Raw genomic sequence first — 20,805 nt, forward strand, 5'->3', positions numbered from 1 at the left:
GAACCCCGCCGCGCACCACCGCTCCCTTACCACGACACTTTTCCAGGGTGGGGACATCCCCTCCCGCCCCCGGCCGCCCGCCCGCAAGCTCCCCGGCTCCGCCCGGCCGCGGGGCGGGCACGGGGGAACGACCGCGACGCGGAACGCAGGCGCCGCGGGGCGGGGAGGCGGCGCGGACCGCTGATAGCGGCGGACGCCTCCTGCCCGCGCCCCTCTCCCGGCGCGGTCCGTCCCGCAAAGCGTTCCGCCGGGCGCCGGTGCTGCCATGCTGCCCTGCGGACGCGCGCTGCGGGCCGCGGGGCTCCTCCGCCCCTGGGCCTCCCGCCCAGCGAGCCGCGGCCCGGGCGAGCGGCAGGGGAGCCGCGGGGCGGCGCTGCCCGCGGGGCCGGACCTGCGCCACTTCCTCAGAGGGGGCCCTGCGGGGCAGCCGCAGCCCGAGCCGCAGCCGGCCTCTTACCCCGGGGCCGGGAAAGGTTTGTGGTGGTGCTGCTTCCCCGCAGCTGTTATCTGCCCTCCGCGGGCGCTGCGGGGCCCTGCGCGGCGGCCCCGGGGGTCCGGAGGGCTCAGCCGGGGCCGGAGGGCTCAGCCGGGGCCGGAGGCTCAGCCGGGCCCCGGGGGTCTGGAGGGCTCAGCCGTGCCCCGGGGTGGTGGAGGGCTCAGCCGTGCCCTGGGGATCTGGAGGGCTCAGCCGGGTCTGGAGGGCTCAGCCGTGCCCCGGGGGTCTGGAGGGCTCAGCCGTGCCCCGGGGTGGTGGAGGGCTCAGCCGTGCCCCGGGGGTCTGGAGGGCTCAGCCGTGCCCCGGGGGTCCGGAGGGCTCAGCCGGGGCCGGAGGCTCAGCCGGGGCCGGAGGGCTCAGCCGGGGTCTGGAGGGCTCAGCCGGGTCCGGAGGCTCAGCCTGGCTCTGTGGCTGTGCTGCCCAGCACTGCAGGGTCGCTGTGGCCGGCAGTGCCCCGGAGCAGAGTCAGGGCAGTGTGTGTGGGGAAAGCCAGTTGTTAGGGGCTTGGGGGGACCCCGAAGTGTATTTAGGCATTAGAGGAAGTCCATCCCCTTGGCCACGTCCTCGCTGGCCTGTGTGTGTCCCTGCTGTGAGGAGAGGGCAAGGAGCAGGCTGTGGCCAGTGGGGCTGGGGCAGAGCTCTCAGGCTGTGCTGCCCAGGGGAAGGGTTTCCAGGGCACCAGGAGCCCTGGCTCGGGAAGAACACAGCTGCTGCTGCTCTCTGCAGGCCACATTCCAGACCTTCTGGACCTCCTGGGCTGGAGTGAGGCTCTCTGAAGCACCTGGGTTTCCCCAGGGTCTCTTTCCTCTTTGGCTTGCCCTTGCTGTGGGGGCTGTAAAAGGAAGGCAGCTTTTGTGCTGCTTGCCTGAAGCTCTCCAGTGGTGGGAGTGAAGGTCCCTGCCTGCAGAGGAGCTCCCAGGAGCAGGCTGTGGAGGAGAGCTGAGGTGTGCCCTGTCTTGCAGTGTACCTGGAGACCTATGGCTGCCAGATGAACGTCAATGACACAGAGATTGCCTGGACCATCCTGCAGAGGAGTGGCTACACCAGAACAAAGGAGCTGGAGGAGGTGAGGCAGCTTGGCAGCTCTCCTGGAGCACAGGCCTTGCTGTGGGGGTCACACTGTGTGTGCCTGCAGGCCCAGCTGGTGCCTGGCATGCAGCCCTGCAGGGTGCAGAGAGCCTCTGGAGTGAGGGAAAGCACTTCAGGAGTGTGCTGGAAGGCTGTGGGGGTCACACTGTGGTGTGCTGGAAGGCTGTGGGGGTCACACTGTGTGCTTGCAAGGCTGTGGGGGTCACACTGTGTGTGCCTGCAGGCCCAGCTGGTGCCTGGCATGCAGCCCTGCAGGGTGCAGAGAGCCTCTGGAGCGAAGGAGAGCACTTCAGGAGTGTGCTGGAAGGCTGTGGGGGCCACACTGTGTGTGCCTGCAGGCCCAGCTGGTGCCTGGCATGCAGCCCTGCAGGGTGCAGAGAGCCTCTGGAGTGAAGGAGAGCACTTCAGGAGTGTGCTGGAAGGCCATGGGCTGCCCTTTGCTTGCTGTGGGGTGCTGGGCTGGGCACAGCAGGATGCTCCTGGCTCATCTTTGGGTTTGCTTCTCCCCTTCAGTGGGAGGTTGCTTCTGCTGGCTTCTTTCTTCCAGCCCACCAGTGACTTGGGCAGATCATTGTGACTGTCTGAAGGGACTCCCAGGCTCCCTGTGCAGGGCATGGCACTTCCTGCTTGGCTCTTACAAAGTCTTCCTTCTTCTTTTTCTGGTTGCTGCTTTCAATCCAGGCTGATGTGGTTCTCCTGGTCACCTGCTCTGTGAGGTAAGGACTTCACTTGCTGCTGCTGCTGCTGTGGAGGGATTGTAAGGGCTCAGCACTAAGGCAGTGGAGGTGTCATGGGGGTTAAAGGGGCAGGCAGGAGTGCAGCTGCTCCTTTAGCTGAGGTTGGAGCTGCCCTGATGTGTGGCATCAGCTGTGCTGGGAGTGGATTTCCTGGGCAGAGAGAGAGAGAAGTTCCTTGGGAGCTGCAGCTCGGTGCTGTGGGCAGTGGGAGAGCTGCCCAGGACTCTGCTTCCATCAGGGTGAGGCTTTTCTCAGTATTCTTTTGCCTTCTCATGGAGTGAGGAGTGTGAGAGCCACAGGAGGAGAAGGAGGAGGAGAGGGCCTGTGCTACACAGAGGGGAGGGAATACATCTAGGGGCAGCTTGGGCCAGAAGGGCCTGGGGAGCTTTGCTGCTTCTCCCTGCAGGCAGGGGACCTCAGGTGCTCCTCCTCACTGCCCAGGCAGCTGCTGCTGGCTGCCTAAAGCCAGTAGCACTTTCTCCACGGGGAGTCAGACTCTCCAAGGGGACTTTTCTCCCCCAGAGCTCAGCCCCTGAGTTGTTCCTGCAGGGCAAAAACTCCCAAGGGCTTGAGAGGAGGCTTCAGAGCTGAGCTGTGAGCCGCGCTCCGCAGCCACCGGCAGGGGATTCCCTCTCGCCCTGCTTGAGTTCTCCTCCCCAAGCATTGGAGCTGCTTCCCCTTGGGGGGGTGTGGAGGTGGGGGGGGGGGCTGTAAAGGCCCAGCAGGTGCAGTCAGGGCTGTGTCTGGCTCCCCAGGGAGAAGGCAGAGCAGGCCATCTGGAACCGCCTGCAGCACCTCAAGGCGCTGAAGGTTCGGCGGGCAGCAGCGGCGCTCGGCCCTGCGCATCGGCATCCTGGGTGAGCGGCGGGGGGGCCCTGCCCTGGACCCCCTTTGCCTCCCTGCCCTGGCCCCCCTTTGCCTCCCTGCCCCTGCCCTGGCCCCCCTTTGCCTCCCTGCCCCTGCCCTGGACCCCCTTTGCCTCCCTGCCCTGGTCCCCTTTGCCTCCCTCCCCCTGCCCTGGCCCCCCTTTGCCTCCCTGCCCCTGCCCTGGACCCCCTTTGCCTCCCTGCCCTGGTCCCCTTTGCCTCCCTGCCCCCTGCCCTGGACCCCCTTTGCCTCCCTGCCCCTGCCCTGGACCCCCTTTGCCTCCCTGCCCCTGCCCTGGACCCCCTTTGCCTCCCTGCCCCTGCCCTGGACCCCCTTTGCCTCCCTGCCCTGGTCCCCTTTGCCTCCCTGCCCCTGCCCTGGCCCCCCTTTGCCTCCCTGCCCCCTGCCCTGGCCCCCCTTTGCCTCCCTGCCCCCTGCCCTGGCCCCCCTTTGCCTCCCTGCCCCTGCCCTGGCCCCCCTTTGCCTCCCTGCCCTGCCCCCCCTTTTTCCTCCCTTCCTCCCCCTGTCCCCCCTTTTGTCCCCCCTTTTCCTCCTTTCCCCCTGCCCCCCCTTTTCCCTCTCCCTCCTTTTCCCCTGCCCCCCCTTTTCCCTTTCCCTGCTTCTTTCCCCACCCCTTTCCCCCACCGGTGGCACTGAGCCTGCCCTGCAGGGTGGAAGCAGCCAGAGGAGGGGAGTAAGCCAGGGTGGGCACTTCTCACAAGGACCTGGCCTCTCTCAGCAGTGCTGTGGCCAGCAGCACCAGGGAGTGACCTTACCCCTGTGCCTGGCGCTGGGGAGGCCACACCTTGAGTACTGGGCTCAGTTTTGGGCTCCTCACTCCAAGAAGGACACTGGGGGGCTGGAGCAGGTCCAGAGAAGGGCAAGGAAGCTGGGGAAGGGTCTGGAGAGCAGGGCTGGGGAGGAGCAGCTGAGGGAGCTGGGGGTGTCCAGCCTGGGGGAGAGGAGGCTGAGGGGAAAGCTTCTGGCTCTCTGCAACTGAAAGGAGGCTGGAGCCAGGGGGGGTTGGGCTCTTTTCCCTAGGAGCAGGTGACAGGGCAAGAGGAAACAGCCTCAAGTTGCCCCAGGGAAGGTTTAGTTTGGATGCTAGGAAGCATTTCCTCACTGGAAGGGCCTTGGCACACTGGCCCAGGCTGCCCAGGGCACAGTCCCCAGCCCTGGAGGGGTTCCACAGGCTTTGGGATGGGGAGCAGAGGGCCATGGTCCAAGAGTGATGTACAGGGAGATGCTGAGTGAGGGATGGACTCCAAGGTCTTGAGGTCTTTTCTAACCAGGCCATTCTGGGGCCTTCCTCTGGTGCAGGGTGCATGGCTGAGAGGCTGAAGGAGGAGATTCTGCAGAAGGAGAAGCTGGTGGACGTGGTGGCAGGGCCTGACGCCTACCGTGACCTGCCCCGGCTGCTGGCCCTGGCAGAGGCTGGCCACCAGGCTGCCAACGTCCTGCTCTCCCTGGATGAGACCTATGCTGATGTCCTGCCTGTGCAGACCACTGCAGGTGGCATCACAGCCTTTGTGTGAGCACCTGGGCTCTGCTCTGCCTCTTTGTGAGGCTCTGGGAGTGCTGCTGTGGGCTCCTGGGCTCTGCTCTGCCTCTTTGTGTGCCTCTGGGAGTGCTGCTGTGGGCTGCTGGGCTCTGCTCTGCCTCTTTGTGTGCCTCTGGGAGTGCTGCTGTGGGCTGCTGGGCTCTGCTCTGCCTCTTTGTGTGCCTCTGGGAGTGCTGCTGTGGGCTCCTGGGCTCTGCTCTGCCTGTTTGTGAGGCTCTGGGAGTGCTGCTGTGGGCTCCTGGGCTCTGCTCTGCCTGTTTGTGTGCCTCTGGGAGTGCTGCTGTGGGCTCCTGGGCTCTGCTCTGCCTGTTTGTGAGGCTCTGGGAGTGCTGCTGTGGGCTCCTGGGCTCTGCTCTGCCTCTTTGTGTGGCTCTGGGAGTGCTGCTGTGGGCTCCTGGGCTCTGCTCTGCCTGTTTGTGTGGCTCTGGGAGTGCTGCTGTGGGCTCCTGGGCTCTGCTCTGCCTGCTCCTCTGAGCAGTGACCTGGCCTTCTCCCCTCTGCAGGTCGATCATGAGAGGCTGTGACAACTTCTGCAGCTACTGCGTTGTGCCCTTCACCCGCGGGCGCGAGCGCAGCCGGCCCCTGGCCTCCATCCTGCAGGAGGTCAGGATGCTCTCAGACCAGGTGAGGCACAGCCTCCTTCCCTCCTTCCCTCCCTCCCCCAGCCCCTGCAGCAGCTGAGGCACAGCCTCCTTCCCTCCCTTCCCCTGCAGCAGCTGAGGCACAGCCTCCTTCCCTCCCTCCCCCAGCCCCTGCAGGAGCTGAGGCACAGCCTCCTTCCCTCCCTCCCCCAGCCCCTGCAGCAGCTGAGGCACAGCCTCCTTCCCTCCCTCCCCCAGCCCCTGCAGCAGCTGAGGCACAGCCTCCTTCCCTCCCTCCCCCTGCAGCAGCTGAGGCACAGCCTCCTTCCTTCCCTCCCCCTGCCCCTGCAGCAGCTGAGGCACAGCCTCCTTCCTTCCCTCCCCCAGCCCCTGCAGCAGCTGAGGCACAGCCTCCTTCCTTCCCTCCCCCAGCCCCTGCAGGAGCTGAGGCACAGCCTCCTTCCCTCCCTTCCCCTGCAGCAGCTGAGGCAGCCTCCTTCCCTCCCTCCCCCAGCCCCTGCAGGAGCTGAGGCACAGCCTCCTTCCCTCCCCAGCCCCTGCAGCAGCTGAGGCACAGCCTCCCTCCCTCCCCCAGCCCCTGCAGCAGCTGAGGCACAGCCTCCTTCCCTCCCCAGCCCCTGCAGCAGCTGAGGCACAGCCTCCTTCCCTCCCTCCACCTGCAGCAGCTGAGGCACAGCCTCCTTCCCTCCCTCCCCCTGCAGCAGCTGAGGCACAGCCTCCTTCCCTCCCTCCCTCCCCCTGCAGCAGCTGAGGCACAGCCTCCTTCCCTCCCTCCCCCTGCAGGAGCTGAGGCACAGCCTCCTTCCCTCCCTCCCTCCCCCTGCAGGAGCTGAGGCACAGCCTCCTTCCCTCCCTTCCCCTGCAGCAGCTGAGGCACAGCCTCCTCCCCTCCCTCCCCCTGCAGCAGCTGAGGCACAGCCTCCTCCCCTCCCTCCTAGCCCTTGGGTCTTCCCCCTCCCCAGCCCGCAGCTGGGAGGATGGCTCTCAGTGGTGCCCCTGCTAACCCTCCCTTCCCTCTGGGGAGGAAGGCCCCCGGGGGTCCCTCCGGTGGCTCTCTGCTTCCCCCTGTTGCAGCTGTGAGGCAGAGTGGGAGGGCAGAGAGCTTCCCCGGAGCCTGCTGCTCGGGAGCGAGCCCAGGGCTGCCTGCGCGGCCCGGCCCCCCCCCCGGGCTGCCTCTCCTCTCTCTTTGCCTCGGCAGGGGGTGAAGGAGGTGACCCTGCTGGGCCAGAACGTCAACAGCTACCGGGACCTGTCGGAGGCGCAGTTCCAGGCGGCGGCGGCCCCGGGGCTGAGCCGCGGCTTCGGCGCCGCCCGCAGGGCCCGCCCCGGGGGCCTGCGCTTCGCACAGCTGCTGGACCAGGTCTCCAGGCTGCACCCCGGCCTCAGGATCCGCTTCACCTCCCCCCACCCCAAGGACTTCCCCGATGAGGCAAGTTGGAGCCGGCCCTGGGCTCAGCTGGCAGCACAGCAGACCCTGGCTGGGCAGGGGCTGAGCTCAAGCCTGCAGTGGGCAGCAGTGTCCTGCTCCAGTCAGGGGCTCTGTGGTGACAGCTTGGACTCCATGAGCTTTGAGGTCCCTTCCAACCCTAGGAATACTGAAAGTGTGGAGCACAGCCCTGCCTGCCAGGCAGGAGGCTGAACAGGAGCCAGCAGTGCGCCCAGGGGGCCCAGCAGGCCAAGGGCATCCTGGCCTGGGTCAGGAGCAGTGTGGCCAGCAGCAGCAGGGAGCTCATCCTGCCCTGTGCTCAGCACTGCTCAGCCCACACCTGCAGTCCTGTGGCCAGCTCTGGGCTCCTCAGGTCAAGGAGGATATTGAGAGGCTTGAAGGTGTCCAGAGAAGGGCAACAAGGCTGGGGAGGGGTCTGGGGCACTGCCCTGGGAGGAGAGGCTGAGGGAGCTGGGGTTGCTTGGCCTGCAGAAGAGGAGGCTCAGGGGAGACCTTCATTGCTGCTCCCTGCAGGGAGGTTGGAGCCAGGTGGGGGTTGGTCTCTTCTCCCAGGCACCCAGCCCCAGAACAAGAGGCCACAGTCTCAGGCTGTGCCAGGGGAGGTTCAGGCTGGCTGTTAGGAAGAAATTCTTCCCAGCAAGAGAGATTGGCCCTGGGGATGTGCTGCCCAGGGGGGTGGTGGAGTCCCCAGCCCTGGAGGTGTTTAGGGAGAGCCTGGCTGAGGCCTTTGGGGCCATGGTTGGGTTGATCAGAGGGTGCTGGGGGAGAGGTTGGAGTGGATGATCTCAAAGGTCTCTCCCAACCTGGTCTGTTCCTATCCCATCCCTTCCCCCAAGGCTTCTCACCAGAGGCTGGCAGCAGCTCCTGGGAGGGGGAAAGTGGGAGCTAGAGCTGGCAGCAGGTTTCACCCTGCTGGCTGTGCCCTGGGGGAGAGCAGACTCTTGCCTTGGGCAGCCCAGCAGAGCTGAGGTGTCTGTCCCAGGTCCTGCAGCTCATCCAGGAGCGCCACAACATCTGCAAGCAGCTTCACCTCCCTGCCCAGAGCGGCAGCAGCAGGGTGCTGGAGGCCATGCGCCGGGGGTGAGTGCACTGCCCAGCCCTGCCCAGCCCTGCCCAGCCCTGCCCAGCCCTGCCCTGCCCAGCCCTGCCCAGCCCTGCCCAGCCCTGCCCTGCCCTGCCCTGCCCAGCCCTGCCCTGCTCTGCCTTGCCCTGCCTTGCCCTGCCTTGCCCAGCCCTGCCCTGCCCTGCCCTGCCCTGCCCAGCCCTGCCCTGCCCTGCCCAGCCCTGCCCTGCCCTGCCCTGCCCTGCCCTGCCCTGCCCAGCCCTGCCCTGCCCTGCCCTGCCCTGCCCTGCCCAGCCCAGCCCTGCCCAGCCCTGCCCTGCCCTGCCCAGCCCTGCCCTGCCCTGCCCTGCCCTGCCCTGCCCTGCCCTGCCCAGCCCTGCCCTGCCCAGCCCAGCCCTGCCCAGCCCTGCCCTGCCCTGCCCTGCCCTGCCCTGCCCTGCCCTGCCCTGCCCTGCCCAGCCCTGCCCTGCCCAGCCCTGCCCTGCCCTGCCCAGCCCTGCCCTGCCCTGCCCTGCCCTGCCCTGCCCTGCCCTGCCCTGCCCAGCCCTGCCCTGCCCTGCCCTGCCCAGCTCTGCCCTGCCCTGCCCAGCTCTGCCCTGCCCAGCCCTGCCCTGCCCTGCCCAGCCCTGCCCTGCCCTGCCCTGCCCTGCCCTGCCCTGCCCTGCCCAGCCCAGCCCTGCCCAGCCCTGCCCTGCCCAGCCCTGCCCTGCCCTGCCCTGCCCTGCCCTGCCCTGCCCAGCCCAGCCCTGCCCAGCCCTGCCCTGCCCTGCCCAGCCCTGCCCTGCCCAGCCCTGCCCTGCCCTGCCCTGCCCTGCCCTGCCCTCTCCTTCGGGCTGCTGCCTCCTCCTGCCCTCTGGGCTGGCTCTGTGCTGAGCAGATCCATGTGGTGCTCACTGCAGATACACCAGAGAAGCCTACCTGGAGCTGGTGCAGCACGTCAGGGAGTGCATTCCAGGTAGGGGCTGCTGAGGCTGCCACTGAGCTGTGTCCTGCCCCGAGCTGAGGGCTCCCCCCTGGCCCTGAGCTGAGGGCTCCCCCCTGGCCCTGAGCCCCAAGCTGAGGGCTCCCCCTGCCCCTGAGGGGTGCTCCCTCTGGCTGTGTCTCAGGGGTGAGCCTCAGCAGTGATTTCATCGCTGGCTTCTGTGGGGAGACAGAGGATGACCACCAGCAGACCCTGTCCCTGCTGAGGGCAGTTGGCTACAACATTGGCTTCCTCTTTGCCTACAGCATGAGAAAGGTGAGTGCAGGACCTGCTGGAGGAGGCAGCAGCCTCTGGGGCCTCTCTCTGCTCTCCTGAGACCCTGAACCCCACCCCCGGATCTGCTGGAGAGCACAGCAGGCCTCGTGGGGTTGGTAGACTCTGTGCTTGGCAGGCAGCCCTGGAGGGGGCTGTGGTGGTGCTGCCAGGGCTGCCCTCAAGCCTGAGAGGCTTCCAGCCCCTGGGGAGTGCCAGGGTCCACTGCAGTTGGGTGATGTGGGGCTGCAGAGCCTCTGAGGGGAGCAGCCATGGGCTGCAGAGACCTGGCTTGGGTGAGGAGTTGTGCTGGGGCCCAGAGAGTTGCCCTTGGGGGGCTGCAGGCCCCAGGTGCTGACTGCCCAGGAGGCCTCTCCATCAGAGGTGGATGGTTGGCATCTCCTCGGGAGTGCTCCCTGCTGTGAGCTGCCTTCGAGGAAGAGGAGAGCAGGAGGGGAGAGAAGGAAGCGAGGGGCCGTGGGTGGGCTCAGCACATGGGAGTGGGAGGGGTGGGAGCTGTCTCCTCCTGCTGGGGACAGGCAGGCAGCAGCTCCACCTCCAGGCTGCCCCCAGCCCCCTCCAGCAGCCCCTCTGCCAGGGAGGAGCTGCAGGGGGAGTGTGGGGAGCTGCAGGGAGAGTGTGAGGAGCTGCAGGGGGAGTGTGGGGAGCTGCAGGGGGAGTGTGGGGAGCTGCAGGGGGAGTGTGGGGAGCTGCAGGGGGAGTGTGGGGAGCTGCAGGGGGAGTGTGAGGAGCTGCAGGGGGAGTGTGGGGAGCTGCAGCAGGGGCAGTGTGGGGAGCTGCAGGGGCAGTGTGGGGAGCTGCAGGGGGAGTGTGAGGAGCTGCAGGGGCAGTGTGAGGAGCTGCAGGGGGAGTGTGGGGAGCTGCAGGGGGAGTGTGGGGAGCTGCAGCAGGGGGAGTGTGGGGAGCTGCAGGGGGAGTGTGGGGAGCTGCAGCAGGGGCAGTGTGGGGAGCTGCAGGGGGAGTGTGGGGAGCTGCAGGGGGAGTGTGAGGAGCTGCAGCAGGGGGAGTGTGGGGAGCTGCAGGGGGAGTGTGAGGAGCTGCAGGGGGAGTGTGGGGAGCTGCAGCAGGGGCAGTGTGGGGAGCTGCAGGGGCAGTGTGGGGAGCTGCAGGGGGAGTGTGAGGAGCTGCAGGGGCAGTGTGAGGAGCTGCAGGGGGAGTGTGAGGAGCTGCAGGGGGAGTGTGGGGAGCTGCAGGGGGAGTGTGGGGAGCTGCAGCAGGGGGAGTGTGGGGAGCTGCAGGGGGAGTGTGGGGAGCTGCAGGGGGAGTGTGAGGAGCTGCAGCAGGGGGAGTGTGGGGAGCTGCAGGGGGAGTGTGAGGAGCTGCAGGGGGAGTGTGAGGAGCTGCAGGGGGAGTGTGGGGAGCTGCAGGGGGAGTGTGAGGAGCTGCAGGGGGAGTGTGGGGAGCTGCAGGGGGAGTGTGGGGAGCTGCAGGGGGAGTGTGAGGAGCTGCAGGGGGAGTGTGGGGAGCTGCAGCAGGGGCAGTGTGGGGAGCTGCAGGGGCAGTGTGGGGAGCTGCAGGGGGAGTGTGAGGAGCTGCAGGGGCAGTGTGAGGAGCTGCAGGGGGAGTGTGGGGAGCTGCAGGGGGAGTGTGGGGAGCTGCAGGGGGAGTGTGGGGAGCTGCAGGGGGAGTGTGGGGAGCTGCAGGGGGAGTGTGAGGAGCTGCAGGGGGAGTGTGGGGAGCTGCAGGGGGAGTGTGGGGAGCTGCAGGGGGAGTGTGGGGAGCTGCAGCAGGGGCAGTGTGGGGAGCTGCAGGGGGAGTGTGGGGAGCTGCAGGGGGAGTGTGGGGAGCTGCAGCAGGGGGAGTGTGGGGAGCTGCAGGGGGAGTGTGGGGAGCTGCAGGGGGAGTGTGGGGAGCTGCAGGGGGAGTGTGGGGAGCTGCAGGGGGAGTGTGGGGAGCTGCAGGGGGAGTGTGAGGAGCTGCAGGGGGAGTGTGGGGAGCTGCAGCAGGGGCAGTGTGGGGAGCTGCAGGGGCAGTGTGGGGAGCTGCAGGGGGAGTGTGGGGAGCTGCAGCAGGGGCAGTGTGGGGAGCTGCAGGGGGAGTGTGGGGAGCTGCAGGGGGAGTGTGGGGAGCTGCAGCAGGGGCAGTGTGGGGAGCTGCAGGGGCAGTGTGGGGAGCTGCAGGGGGAGTGTGAGGAGCTGCAGCAGGGGCAGTGTGGGGAGCTGCAGCAGGGGCAGTGTGGGGAGCTGCAGGGGGAGTGTGGGGAGCTGCAGCAGGGGGAGTGTGGGGAGCTGCAGGGGGAGTGTGGGGAGCTGCAGGGGGAGTGTGGGGAGCTGCAGGGGCAGTGTGAGGAGCTGCAGGGGGAGTGTGGGGAGCTGCAGCAGGGGCAGTGTGGGGAGCTGCAGGGGGAGTGTGGGGAGCTGCAGGGGGAGTGTGGGGAGCTGCAGGGGGAGTGTGGGGAGCTGCAGGGGGAGTGTGGGGAGCTGCAGGGGGAGTGTGGGGAGCTGCAGCAGGGGGAGTGTGAGGAGCTGCAGGGGGAGTGTGGGGAGCTGCAGGGGGAGTGTGGGGAGCTGCAGGGGGAGTGTGGGGAGCTGCAGCAGGGGGAGTGTGGGGAGCTGCAGGGGCAGTGTGGGGAGCTGCAGCAGGGGCAGTGTGGGGAGCTGCAGGGGGAGTGTGGGGAACTGCAGGGGGAGTGTGGGGAACTGCAGCAGGGGCAGTGTGAGGAGCTGCAGGGGCAGTGTGGGGAGCTGCAGGGGGAGTGTGGGGAGCTGCAGGGGCAGTGTGGGGAGCTGCAGGGGCAGTGTGGGGAGCTGCAGGGGCAGTGTGGGGAGCTGCAGCAGGGGCAGTGTGGGGAGCTGCAGGGGCAGTGTGGGGAGCTGCAGGGGCAGTGTGGGGAGCTGCAGGGGCAGTGTGAGGAGCTGCAGGGGGAGTGTGGGGAGCTGCAGCAGGGGGAGTGTGGGGAGCTGCAGTAGGGGGAGTGTGAGGAGCTGCAGGGGGAGTGTGAGGAGCTGCAGGGGGAGTGTGGGGAGCTGCAGCAGGGGGAGTGTGGGGAGCTGCAGGGGCAGTGTGAGGAGCTGCAGGGGCAGTGTGGGGAGCTGCAGGGGGAGTGTGGGGAGCTGCAGCAGGGGGAGTGTGAGGAGCTGCAGGGGCAGTGTGGGGAGCTGCAGCAGGGGCAGTGTGGGGAGCTGCAGGGGCAGTGTGGGGAGCTGCAGCAGGGGCAGTGTGGGGAGCTGCAGGGGGAGTGTGGGGAGCTGCAGGGGCAGTGTGGGGAGCTGCAGGGGCAGTGTGGGGAGCTGCAGGGGCAGTGTGGGGAGCTGCAGGGGCAGTGTGGGGAGCTGCAGGGGCAGTGTGAGGAGCTGCAGAGGCGGTGTGAGGAGCTGCAGGAGGCTGCTGCTGCTCGGCACCTCAAACCATCCCTTGAGAGGATGCTCAGGGAGAGAGCTGTGCCGAGCTCGGGCTGGAAGGGCAGCCGGGCTGGCCGGGCGGGGGGCTCGGGGCCGGGCTCCGGGCGGGGTCTGGGGGCTTGGGGCGGGGGCTGGGGGCGGGGCTGGGGGCTCGGGGCCGGGCTCTGGGCTCGGGCCGGGCTCAGCTGTGGTTCCCCCTCCCCCTGCCCACAGAAGACCCAAGCCTTCCACCGGCTGCAGGATGATGTCCCCGCGGCCGTCAAGCAGCGGCGCCTGCAGGAGCTCATCGCAGTCTTCAGGGAGGAGGCTGCCAGGGCAAACCAGGCCATGGTGGGCCAGGCTCAGCTGGTGCTGGTGGAGGGGGTGAGTGTGCCTCAGCAGGGCTATTCTCCTCCCCTCCTGCTGCCTCAGAGGCTCTTGGGGCTGCACCCAGCAGCCACCACCTCTGCCTTCCCTCCTTGCTGTCCTCCTCCTCCCCTCCTGCTGCCTCAGAGGCTCTTGGGGCTGCACCCAGCAGCCATCACCTCTGCCTTCCCTTTCCCCACACCTTGGGGTGATGCCCACAGCCTCAAGCCTGATGCCTGCAGGGCACTGAGCTGGGCACAGCAGGGTGGTCTGGGGCAGAGAGCTGGCTCTGGCCGAGCAGTGCAGCAGAGCAGCTTTGGGGGTGTGGGGGTGAGGGCAGCAGCTCTGGCTGCAGGACTCTGCTGCATGCCAGGTGGAGGCTGGGGGTTGGCTCAGCCCTCAGTGGGGGGCAGCAGTGGGGGGCAGCAGGGGGGGCTCTGTTGCCCTGCAGGTGATGCTCTCTGTCCCCCTCCCAGCCCAGCAAGCGCTCTGCCTCCGAGCTGTGTGGCAGGAACGATGCCAACATCAAGGTCATCTTCCCTGCTGCCCAGGGGGAGGAGGATGCAGGCTCCAGGGCTCTCTTCAGGCCCCAGCCTGGGGACTATGTGCTGGTGAAGGTAACCTCTCTCCTTGCACCTTCCTCTCCTCCAGGGCAGCTGCTGCTGGGAGAGACTGCAATCCCCAGGCAGCCTCCTGGCCTCTGTGTTCTGAGGCCTCTCCTGCTCTGTCTTCCAGGTGACCTCTGCCGGCTCTCAGACCCTCAGGGGAGTCCTGCTGGGTCCTGCCAGCCTCTCCCCCTCTGCAGCTTGTCCTTGAGGAGTCCCTGCTGCTGCTGGGGGGGCAGGAGCAGCAGCACCTTCTCTCCAGGAAGAAGCAGTGAGGCTTGGCCAGGCAGAGGCAGGGGAGTGGGAGGGAGGAGTGTGTGTGTCAGCTGCTGGCTGTGGCTTGCAGCCTCCTGCCCTCTGCAGCTTTGCCAGCAGGAGGGCTGGAAGCTCTCTCTGGACTTGTCAAACCCAAGGCCTTGCATTTTCCCTTGCTGCCCTCCTTGCAGGGCTGCAGGGCTGCCCTCCAGCACATCCTCTGCTGCAGCCCAGCCTGAGGAGTGGCTGCCTGCAGAGCAGCAGCTTGTGCTGGCTCTGGCTGGGAGGAGCTGTAAGGGGCAGAGCCTACAGAGCACAGCTCCAGGAGGTGCTGAGGAAGACTCTCACACAGAGGGGGAAGAACTCAGCAGCAGACTCTTGAGTTCCTGATGACCTTCCCTCTTTTGCAAGCTGCTGGGAAAGGTGAAGTGAGCTCCTGGCCTGTGTGGAATGTGGCCCTGAGCTGTGGAGTGCCAGCAGGTGGTTGGCAGGCTCAGGGCTTGCTTCATCTGCTCTGCCTGAGGCCAGGGAGGTGCAGCCTGGGGCTGCTGGGGGCTGGCTTGGAGGATTTCTTCATCTCCAGGCCCAGAGGATGCAGGGTGAGGATGGCTCTAAGCCTGCTGAAGCTTTTCCCCCACTGCCTGGGGATGATCCTGGAGTGGGTTGGGCTGGAAGGGACCCCCAAAGGCCACCCACTGCCACCCCCCTGCACTCAGCAGGGCCTTCCTTCACCAGAGCAGCTGCTCAGGGCCTTCTCCAGCCTCACCCTGGGGCCTCAGCCACCTCCCTGGGCAGCCTGTGGCACCTTCATGGTGATGCTGCTGTGCTCACTGGGAGGAGGGAAAGGGTTGCACTGGGTTCAGTGCTCAGCAAGCTCCTGAGGGGCACCTCCCAGCTCCTTCTTTCTGTCACCCTGCAGCTCTGCCTGGCTGCATCCTCTCCCCTGGGCCTTGCTGCCTTGCCCTGCACCCTGCACTCTGAGCTGGGAGGAGGAATCCCCTCCTTTTCCCCCAGCTGCTGAGAGAAGCCCTTGCAAGGGGCCCTGGCCAGTGCCAGGCTGTGAGGGAGCAGCTGCTGCACTCACCCCGGGAGCCTGCAGGAGCTTCCAATAAAGATGAAAGGCTCTGGCTGGAAAGTCCTCCTGGCTCTCTCTGGGCTGGGATTGGTTCCCTTTGAAGCCAGCAGTGGGACCCTGAATATTCATTAACCTTGCTGGAAGGAAGCATCAGCGAAACGAAGTCTCTCTGCCAGCTGCTTCTCTTCCCCCTCCCAGCGCTGGGGGAGCAGCAGGGAGGGGAGCAGCACGGAGGGGAGCTGCTGAGGTGCTCCTGCAGCTTCCCTTGGCCCCCAGCTGCCAGCCCAGGGCTGTGGCTCCCTGCTGCCCTGGGAGCCTCTGAGCAGCAGGCTGTGGAAGGGGAGGCAGGGAGGAGCTGTTTGCCCTGGAACAGCAAAGCCAAGGAGCAGGATCGTTGAGCACCCTGCCCTCAAAAGTGCCAGGCCCTGGAGCCACCCTGCCCTTGCTGCAAACACCTCCCCCTCAGCTGCCCCGGGGTACCTGCCCAGCAGCTTCTCCCCCAGCTCCCTTTCCTCCCCATGCACCTCAAAACCCAAGCCAGCACCCCCTGAGAAGGGCTGACACCCCCTGCCCCCTTGCCCCTTCCCCTGCCCTTCCTTTACCTTCACCTCGCCCCTGCTCCCCCTTTCCCTTGCCCCTGCTCCCCCTTTCCCTTGCCCCTGCTCCTCCTTTCCCTTGCCCCTGTCCCTTTCCCTTGCCCCTGCTCCTCCTTTCCCTTGCCCCTGTCCCTTTCCCTTGCCCCTGCTCCTGCTCCTCCTTTTCCCTTACCCCTGCTCCTCTTTTCCCTTGCCCCTGCTCCCCCTTTCCCTTGCCCCTGCCCCTGTCCCTTTCCCTTGCCCCTGCCCCTCCTTTCCCTTGCCCCTGCTCCCCCTTTCCCTTGCCCCTGCTCCCCCTTTCCCTTGTCCCTGTCCCTTTCCCTTGCCCCTGCTCCCCCTTTCCCTTGCCCCTGCCCTGCCTTTCCCTTGCCCCTGCTCCCCCTTTCCCTTGCCCCTGTTCCTCTTTTCCCTTTCCCCTGCCCATGGATCCCCAGTGCTGCTTCTCAGCAGTGAGTGTGGGGTAGCTCTTGGTGCCCCCCAGGAGCCATGGCAGTGCCCTGTGCCCTGCCCCGGGAGCCAGGAGCCACCTTGGTGCCTCCAGCCCCCTCCCACCCCTGCCAGGCAGCAGTGTGTGTGCTGTGCCGGCTGGGCAGAGCTGCCCGGGGGGCTGTGGTGCCATTGGCATCCCCCAGGGCTCAGCCAAGTCCCTTCAGGGTGACAGAGCCCTGCCCAGCCTCTCCCCTCCAGCTGCTGCCTCCTTCCCAGGTGCTTTGTGCCAGGGTCCCCCCGGAGGACGCCCCCCGGCCCCTCCCCCGGCTGGGTCACACCCGTGGGCAAACACCTCCGTTGGGCAGGGCAGGGCAGCTTTGGCAGCTCAGCCCTGGAGTGCTGGGTGGCATTTACCCTCCAGCACCTGCTGTGCCCCCCCGGGGCCCCTGGCAGCAGGGTTTCACAACAGCCACCCTGCCCCTGCCCCTGCCCCTGTGCTGAGCCAGGCTGGGCAGGGCCAGCAGCGCCCAGCAGCTGCAGGGGATGGGGAGGGGCTGCCAGGGGGGCTGGGGGCTGCCAGGGGGGCTGGGGGCTGTCAGAGGGGCTGGGGGCTGTCAGGGGGGCTGGGGGCTGTCAGGGAGGCTGGGGGCTGCCAGGGAGGCTGGGGGCTGTCAGGGAAGCTGGGGGCTGCCAGGGGGGCTGGGGGCTGCCAGGGAGGCTGGGGGCTGCCAGGGGGGCTGGGGGCTGTCAGGGGGGCTGGGGGCTGTCAGGGGGGCTGGGGGCTGTCAGGGGGGCTGGGGGCTGTCAGGGAAGCTGGGGGCTGCCAGGGGGGCTGGGGGCTGTCAGGGGGGCTGGGGGCTGTCAGGGGGGCTGGGGGCTGTCAGGGAAGCTGGGGGCTGCCAGGGGGGCTGGGGGCTGCCAGGGAGGCTGGGGGCTGCCAGGGGGGCTGGGGGCTGTCAGGGGGGCTGGGGGCTGTCAGGGGGGCTGGGGGCTGTCAGGGAAGCTGGGGGCTGCCAGGGGGGCTGGGGGCTGTCAGGGGGGCTGGGGGCTGTCAGGGGGGCTGGGGGCTGTCAGGGAAGCTGGGGGCTGCCAGGGGGGCTGGGGGCTGCCAGGGAGGCTGGGGGCTGCCAGGGGGGCTGGGGGCTGTCAGGGGGGCTGGGGGCTGTCAGGGGGGCTGGGGGCTGTCAGGGGGGCTGCTGGCTGCCTGCTCATGAACCTATGGAATCAAGCAGCTTGGAAAGGTCCTCAGAGCTCACCAAGTCCTAGCTGTCCCCCAGCACCTCCTGACTACCCAAACCATGGCTCCCAGGGCCACATCCAAGCCCCTCCTGAACACCCCCAGGGCTGGGGACTCCACCACCCCCCTGGGCAGCACATCCCCAGGGCCAATTGACTTGGTGCATCAGGAAAGACCTTCAGGAACGTTTGGCCAGCTCTCAAGCCAGGGACAGCTTCAGTTCAGCCCTCCTGGAGCTGCCTGAGCTCAGGCTCCAGCGGGAAGGAGGTGTTCAGGGTCACCCTGGATGAGGCTTGGAGCACCCTGGGCTGGTGGGAGGTGTCCCTGCCCATGGCAGGGGCTTGGAACCAGGAGGTTCATAGCACACCAGGTTGGAAGGGGCCTCGAGGATCTTTAAGGTCCCTCCCAACCCATTCTGTGGCTCTGTGGAGGTCTCACCAGCTCCTAAAGGCTCTTTCCCAGCTCTTGGCAAACTCTGCTGTGCTGAGGCCACCACGAGCTCCCCATCAGGGCCCTGGGCCTCTCTCAGCCCTGCCTGTCCCCCTCCAAAGACAGCCCCCCAGGCTCTGCAGCCCCCCCAGCTCCTAGGGACTGGCATTTGCCTCTCTGCAGCCCCCCCAGCTCCTAGGGACTGCCACTTGCCTCTCTGCAGCCCCCCCAGCTCCTAGGGACTGGCATTTGCCTCTCTGCAGCCCCCCCAGCTCCTAGGGACTGGCATTTGCCTCTCTGCAGCCCCCCCAGCTCCTAGGGACTGGCACTTGCCTCTATGCAGCCCCCCCAGCTCCTAGGGACTGCTATTTGCCTCTCTGCAGCCCCCCCAGCTCCCAGGGACTGGCATTTGCCTCTCTGCAGCCCCCCCAGCTCCTAGGGACTGGCATTTGCCTCTCTGCAGCCCCCCCAGCTCCTAGGGACTGCTATTTGCCTCTCTGCAGCCCCATGCTGGAGCAGCTGGGGGCTGGGGGTGGGATGCCAGCGGTGGAGGCAGTGGGGGGAGTGGCAGCTCCCATTTTTCATGGGGGTGTGGATTCAGAGTGGGCCTCCCTGGGCTGGCACTGGAAGTGCTGCTCTCTGGGGGCTGCCAGTGCTGCTCCCCCCCTTCCTGAGCAGTTCACTTCCCTTGCTGACAGCCAGCTATTGACTTCTCCTTCTCCTCCAGACGAGCTGTCCTGTCTCATCAGCCTTACATTAGTTTGCTCTTCAGCCTTTCCTATTAATCAGCTCTCATCCTGCTGCCATTGTCTCCCATCTATTTTCTGCTGCCTTTCATCTCTGGCTCCAGAGCTTCCCGAGGCTTTGGGCTTGGTGTTTATTCTTGGCAAGGGTGGTTTGGCCCCAGCTGGCTCAGCTGGTCAAAGCTCAGACCTGGACTGGGGAGGTGGAGAGGGTCACAGGGGGGTGTGCAGTGAGCCAGGGCTGTGGGGCTGTGAATGGACTGAGCTGGGGCTGAGATGGGACTGAGATGAGGCTGAGCTGGGGCTGTGATGGGACTGAGCTGGGGCTGTGATGGGACTGAGCTGGGGCTGTGATGGGACTGAGATGAGGCTGAGCTGGGGCTGTGATGGGACTGAGCTGGGACTGTGAATGGACTGAGCATGGACTGAGCTGGGGCTGTGATGGGACTGAGAGGAGGCTGAACTGGGGCTGTGATGGGACTGAGCTGGGGCTGTGATGGGACTGAGCTGGGGCTGTGATGGGACTGAGATGAGGCTGAGCTGGGGCTGTGATGGGACTGAGCTGGGACTGTGAATGGACTGAGCATGGACTGAGCTGGGGCTGTGATGGGACTGAGAGGAGGCTGAACTGGGGCTGTGATGGGACTGAGCTGGGGCTGTGATGGGACTGAGATGAGGCTGAGCTGGGGCTGTGATGGGACTGAGATGAGGCTGTGATGGGACTGAGATGAGGCTGAGCTGGGGCTGTGAAAGGACTGAGCATGGACTGTGATGGGACTGAGCTGGGACTGTGATGGGACTGAGATGAGGCTGAGCTGGGACTGAGATGAGGCTGAGCTGGGACTGTGAATGGACTGAGATGAGGCTGAGCTGGGACTGAGATGAGGCTGAGCTGGGACTGTGAATGGACTGAGATGAGGCTGAGCTGGGACTGAGATGAGGCTGAGCTGGAGCTGTGAATGGACTGAGCTGGGACTGTGATAGGACTGAGATGAGGCTGAGCTGGGACTGTGAGTGGACTGAGCTGGGGCTGTGATGGGTCTGAGCTGGGGCTATGAATGGATTGAGCTGAGGCTGAGCTGGGGCTGTGACTGGGCAGCAGCAGGGCAGTGATGTGGCTGTGATGGGGGCAGCAGGGTGGCCACACCTCCCCCCTCTCTGTCTCTCTCCCTGCATCCCTCTGATGCCAGGCTGAGCTCTGTGGCTGCTATCAGGAGCAGGAGCCAGTGGAGCAGTGAAAGTGGCAGCCCCGAGGCAGAGCTGCTGTGATTCATCCTGGCAGCTCCAGGGGACTCTGGGACAAACAGGGACTGACTTTCTGTGCCCCCCTGGCTCTCCCCCTTCCTGTGCCTGGGCACAGCTCTGGCCCTCAGGTGAAAGCTCCAGGGCCAGAGGCACTTCCAGGCTCTTCCTTCCTGGACAAATCCTCCTTTGCCACTCAGGAATCTCCTCTGAGTTGTGCCCCAGGATGTGCTGTGTCCAGGACTTCCTCCCCTTGGTCCCCAGCTGCTCTGTGAGGGTGGGAGCAGGCAGGGTGCTGTGGGGGGCTGGGGAGAGGTGAAGCAGCAGCAGGCATCTCACAAAGCAGCCTCTCTAGGACCAGGAGAAGGTTCTGATGTCCTGAACAAAGATCCTTCCTCCCATTCCAAAGTCCCTGGTGGTTTAAAAGCCCTTTTGCTGTGCCTGGGGCAGCTTTCCCCCCCCCCACCCTCAGAAGCAGGCAGAGCCCAGGGCTGCCAGGAGCAGCAGGAGCAGGTGGCAGAGCCCCAGCTCCTCTGGGCAGCAGAAAGATGCTCAGGGGGCTCCAGGGATGCTGGGGGGACAGGGAGGGGGCTCCAGGGATGCTGGGGGGACAGGGAGGGAGCTCAAGGACAGACAGAACCCCTGCAGCTGGCTGGTGTCCTCTGTGCTTGGCCTTGCCAAGCATTTCCTCTCTCCAAGCACCTTTCCCTGCCCTGGACACCGGTGCCAGGCTCATCTCCATCCTCCCTCAGCTCTGTCCTCAGCTGGGAGGTGCTCAGAGCCTTGGGTCCCAGCGCCTGGGCTGGGCTGGGAGCTGCTTACGCCAGAGCTGAGCAGAGCCAGGGCTGCTGTTTGCCTTCGGGGCTTTGGGTTGGCACTGCCAGGGGCCAAAGCAAACCCTCAGGCCTTCTGTTTCCCTGCTGTGCAAACAGAGGCTGGAGGAGAAGGGGATGAGAGTGGCTGGCAGAGCTGCTGCTGCTTGGCACAGCTGGGGCTGCCTCAGAGCCAGCTACCTGCCTGCCAAACAAAGGCTCAGGTGTGAACGCTCCAGAGCAGCACTAGAGGTGGGTGCCAGGGACAGGGATGTGCCAGGGACAGGGATGTGCCAGGGACAGGGATGTGCCAGCCCAGGGGCTCTTTGGCAGCCTTGGATGGAATGGCATCAGAGGAAGGCTCTTGAGGGGTGAGGAGGTCGAGGTGGGAAGGGCACTGAGCAGGGCTGAGTCACAGCTGAGGAAGGGCACTGGGGGCTGGGAGCTGCACTGGGGATGCTCAGCTGGAGCTGGCACCACGGCTCCCAGCTGCTCCTCCTGGCTGGCACCCACCACCTCCCAGCATCTTCAGCTCCTCTGGTTCTCTTCTTTTGGAGGTGTGAGCAGGAGCCCTGCCTC

General features: G+C 66.7%; 1 protein-coding gene across 1 annotated transcript; it reads left to right on the forward strand.

The window, feature by feature from the left end:
- The first annotated feature begins 243 nt into the window (after nt 1-243).
- On the forward strand, nt 244-14,798 carry CDK5RAP1 (CDK5 regulatory subunit associated protein 1). The gene is given in 14 exon segments (XM_068150188.1): nt 244-473; nt 1,459-1,562; nt 2,267-2,301; nt 3,078-3,141; nt 3,143-3,179; nt 4,510-4,720; nt 5,254-5,374; nt 6,551-6,781; nt 7,782-7,879; nt 8,762-8,817; nt 8,969-9,099; nt 12,672-12,821; nt 13,280-13,420; nt 13,539-14,798. Coding segments are annotated over 14 exon segments (1,668 nt in total). The 5' UTR covers nt 244-265; the 3' UTR covers nt 13,620-14,798.
- Nucleotides 14,799-20,805: the final 6,007 nt, after the last annotated feature.

This window comes from Melanerpes formicivorus, unplaced genomic scaffold, assembly GCF_026170545.1.
Source record: "Melanerpes formicivorus ecotype bairdi unplaced genomic scaffold, bMelFor1.0.p_v2 SCAF_19, whole genome shotgun sequence".
Taxonomy (NCBI): Eukaryota; Metazoa; Chordata; class Aves; order Piciformes; family Picidae; genus Melanerpes; species Melanerpes formicivorus.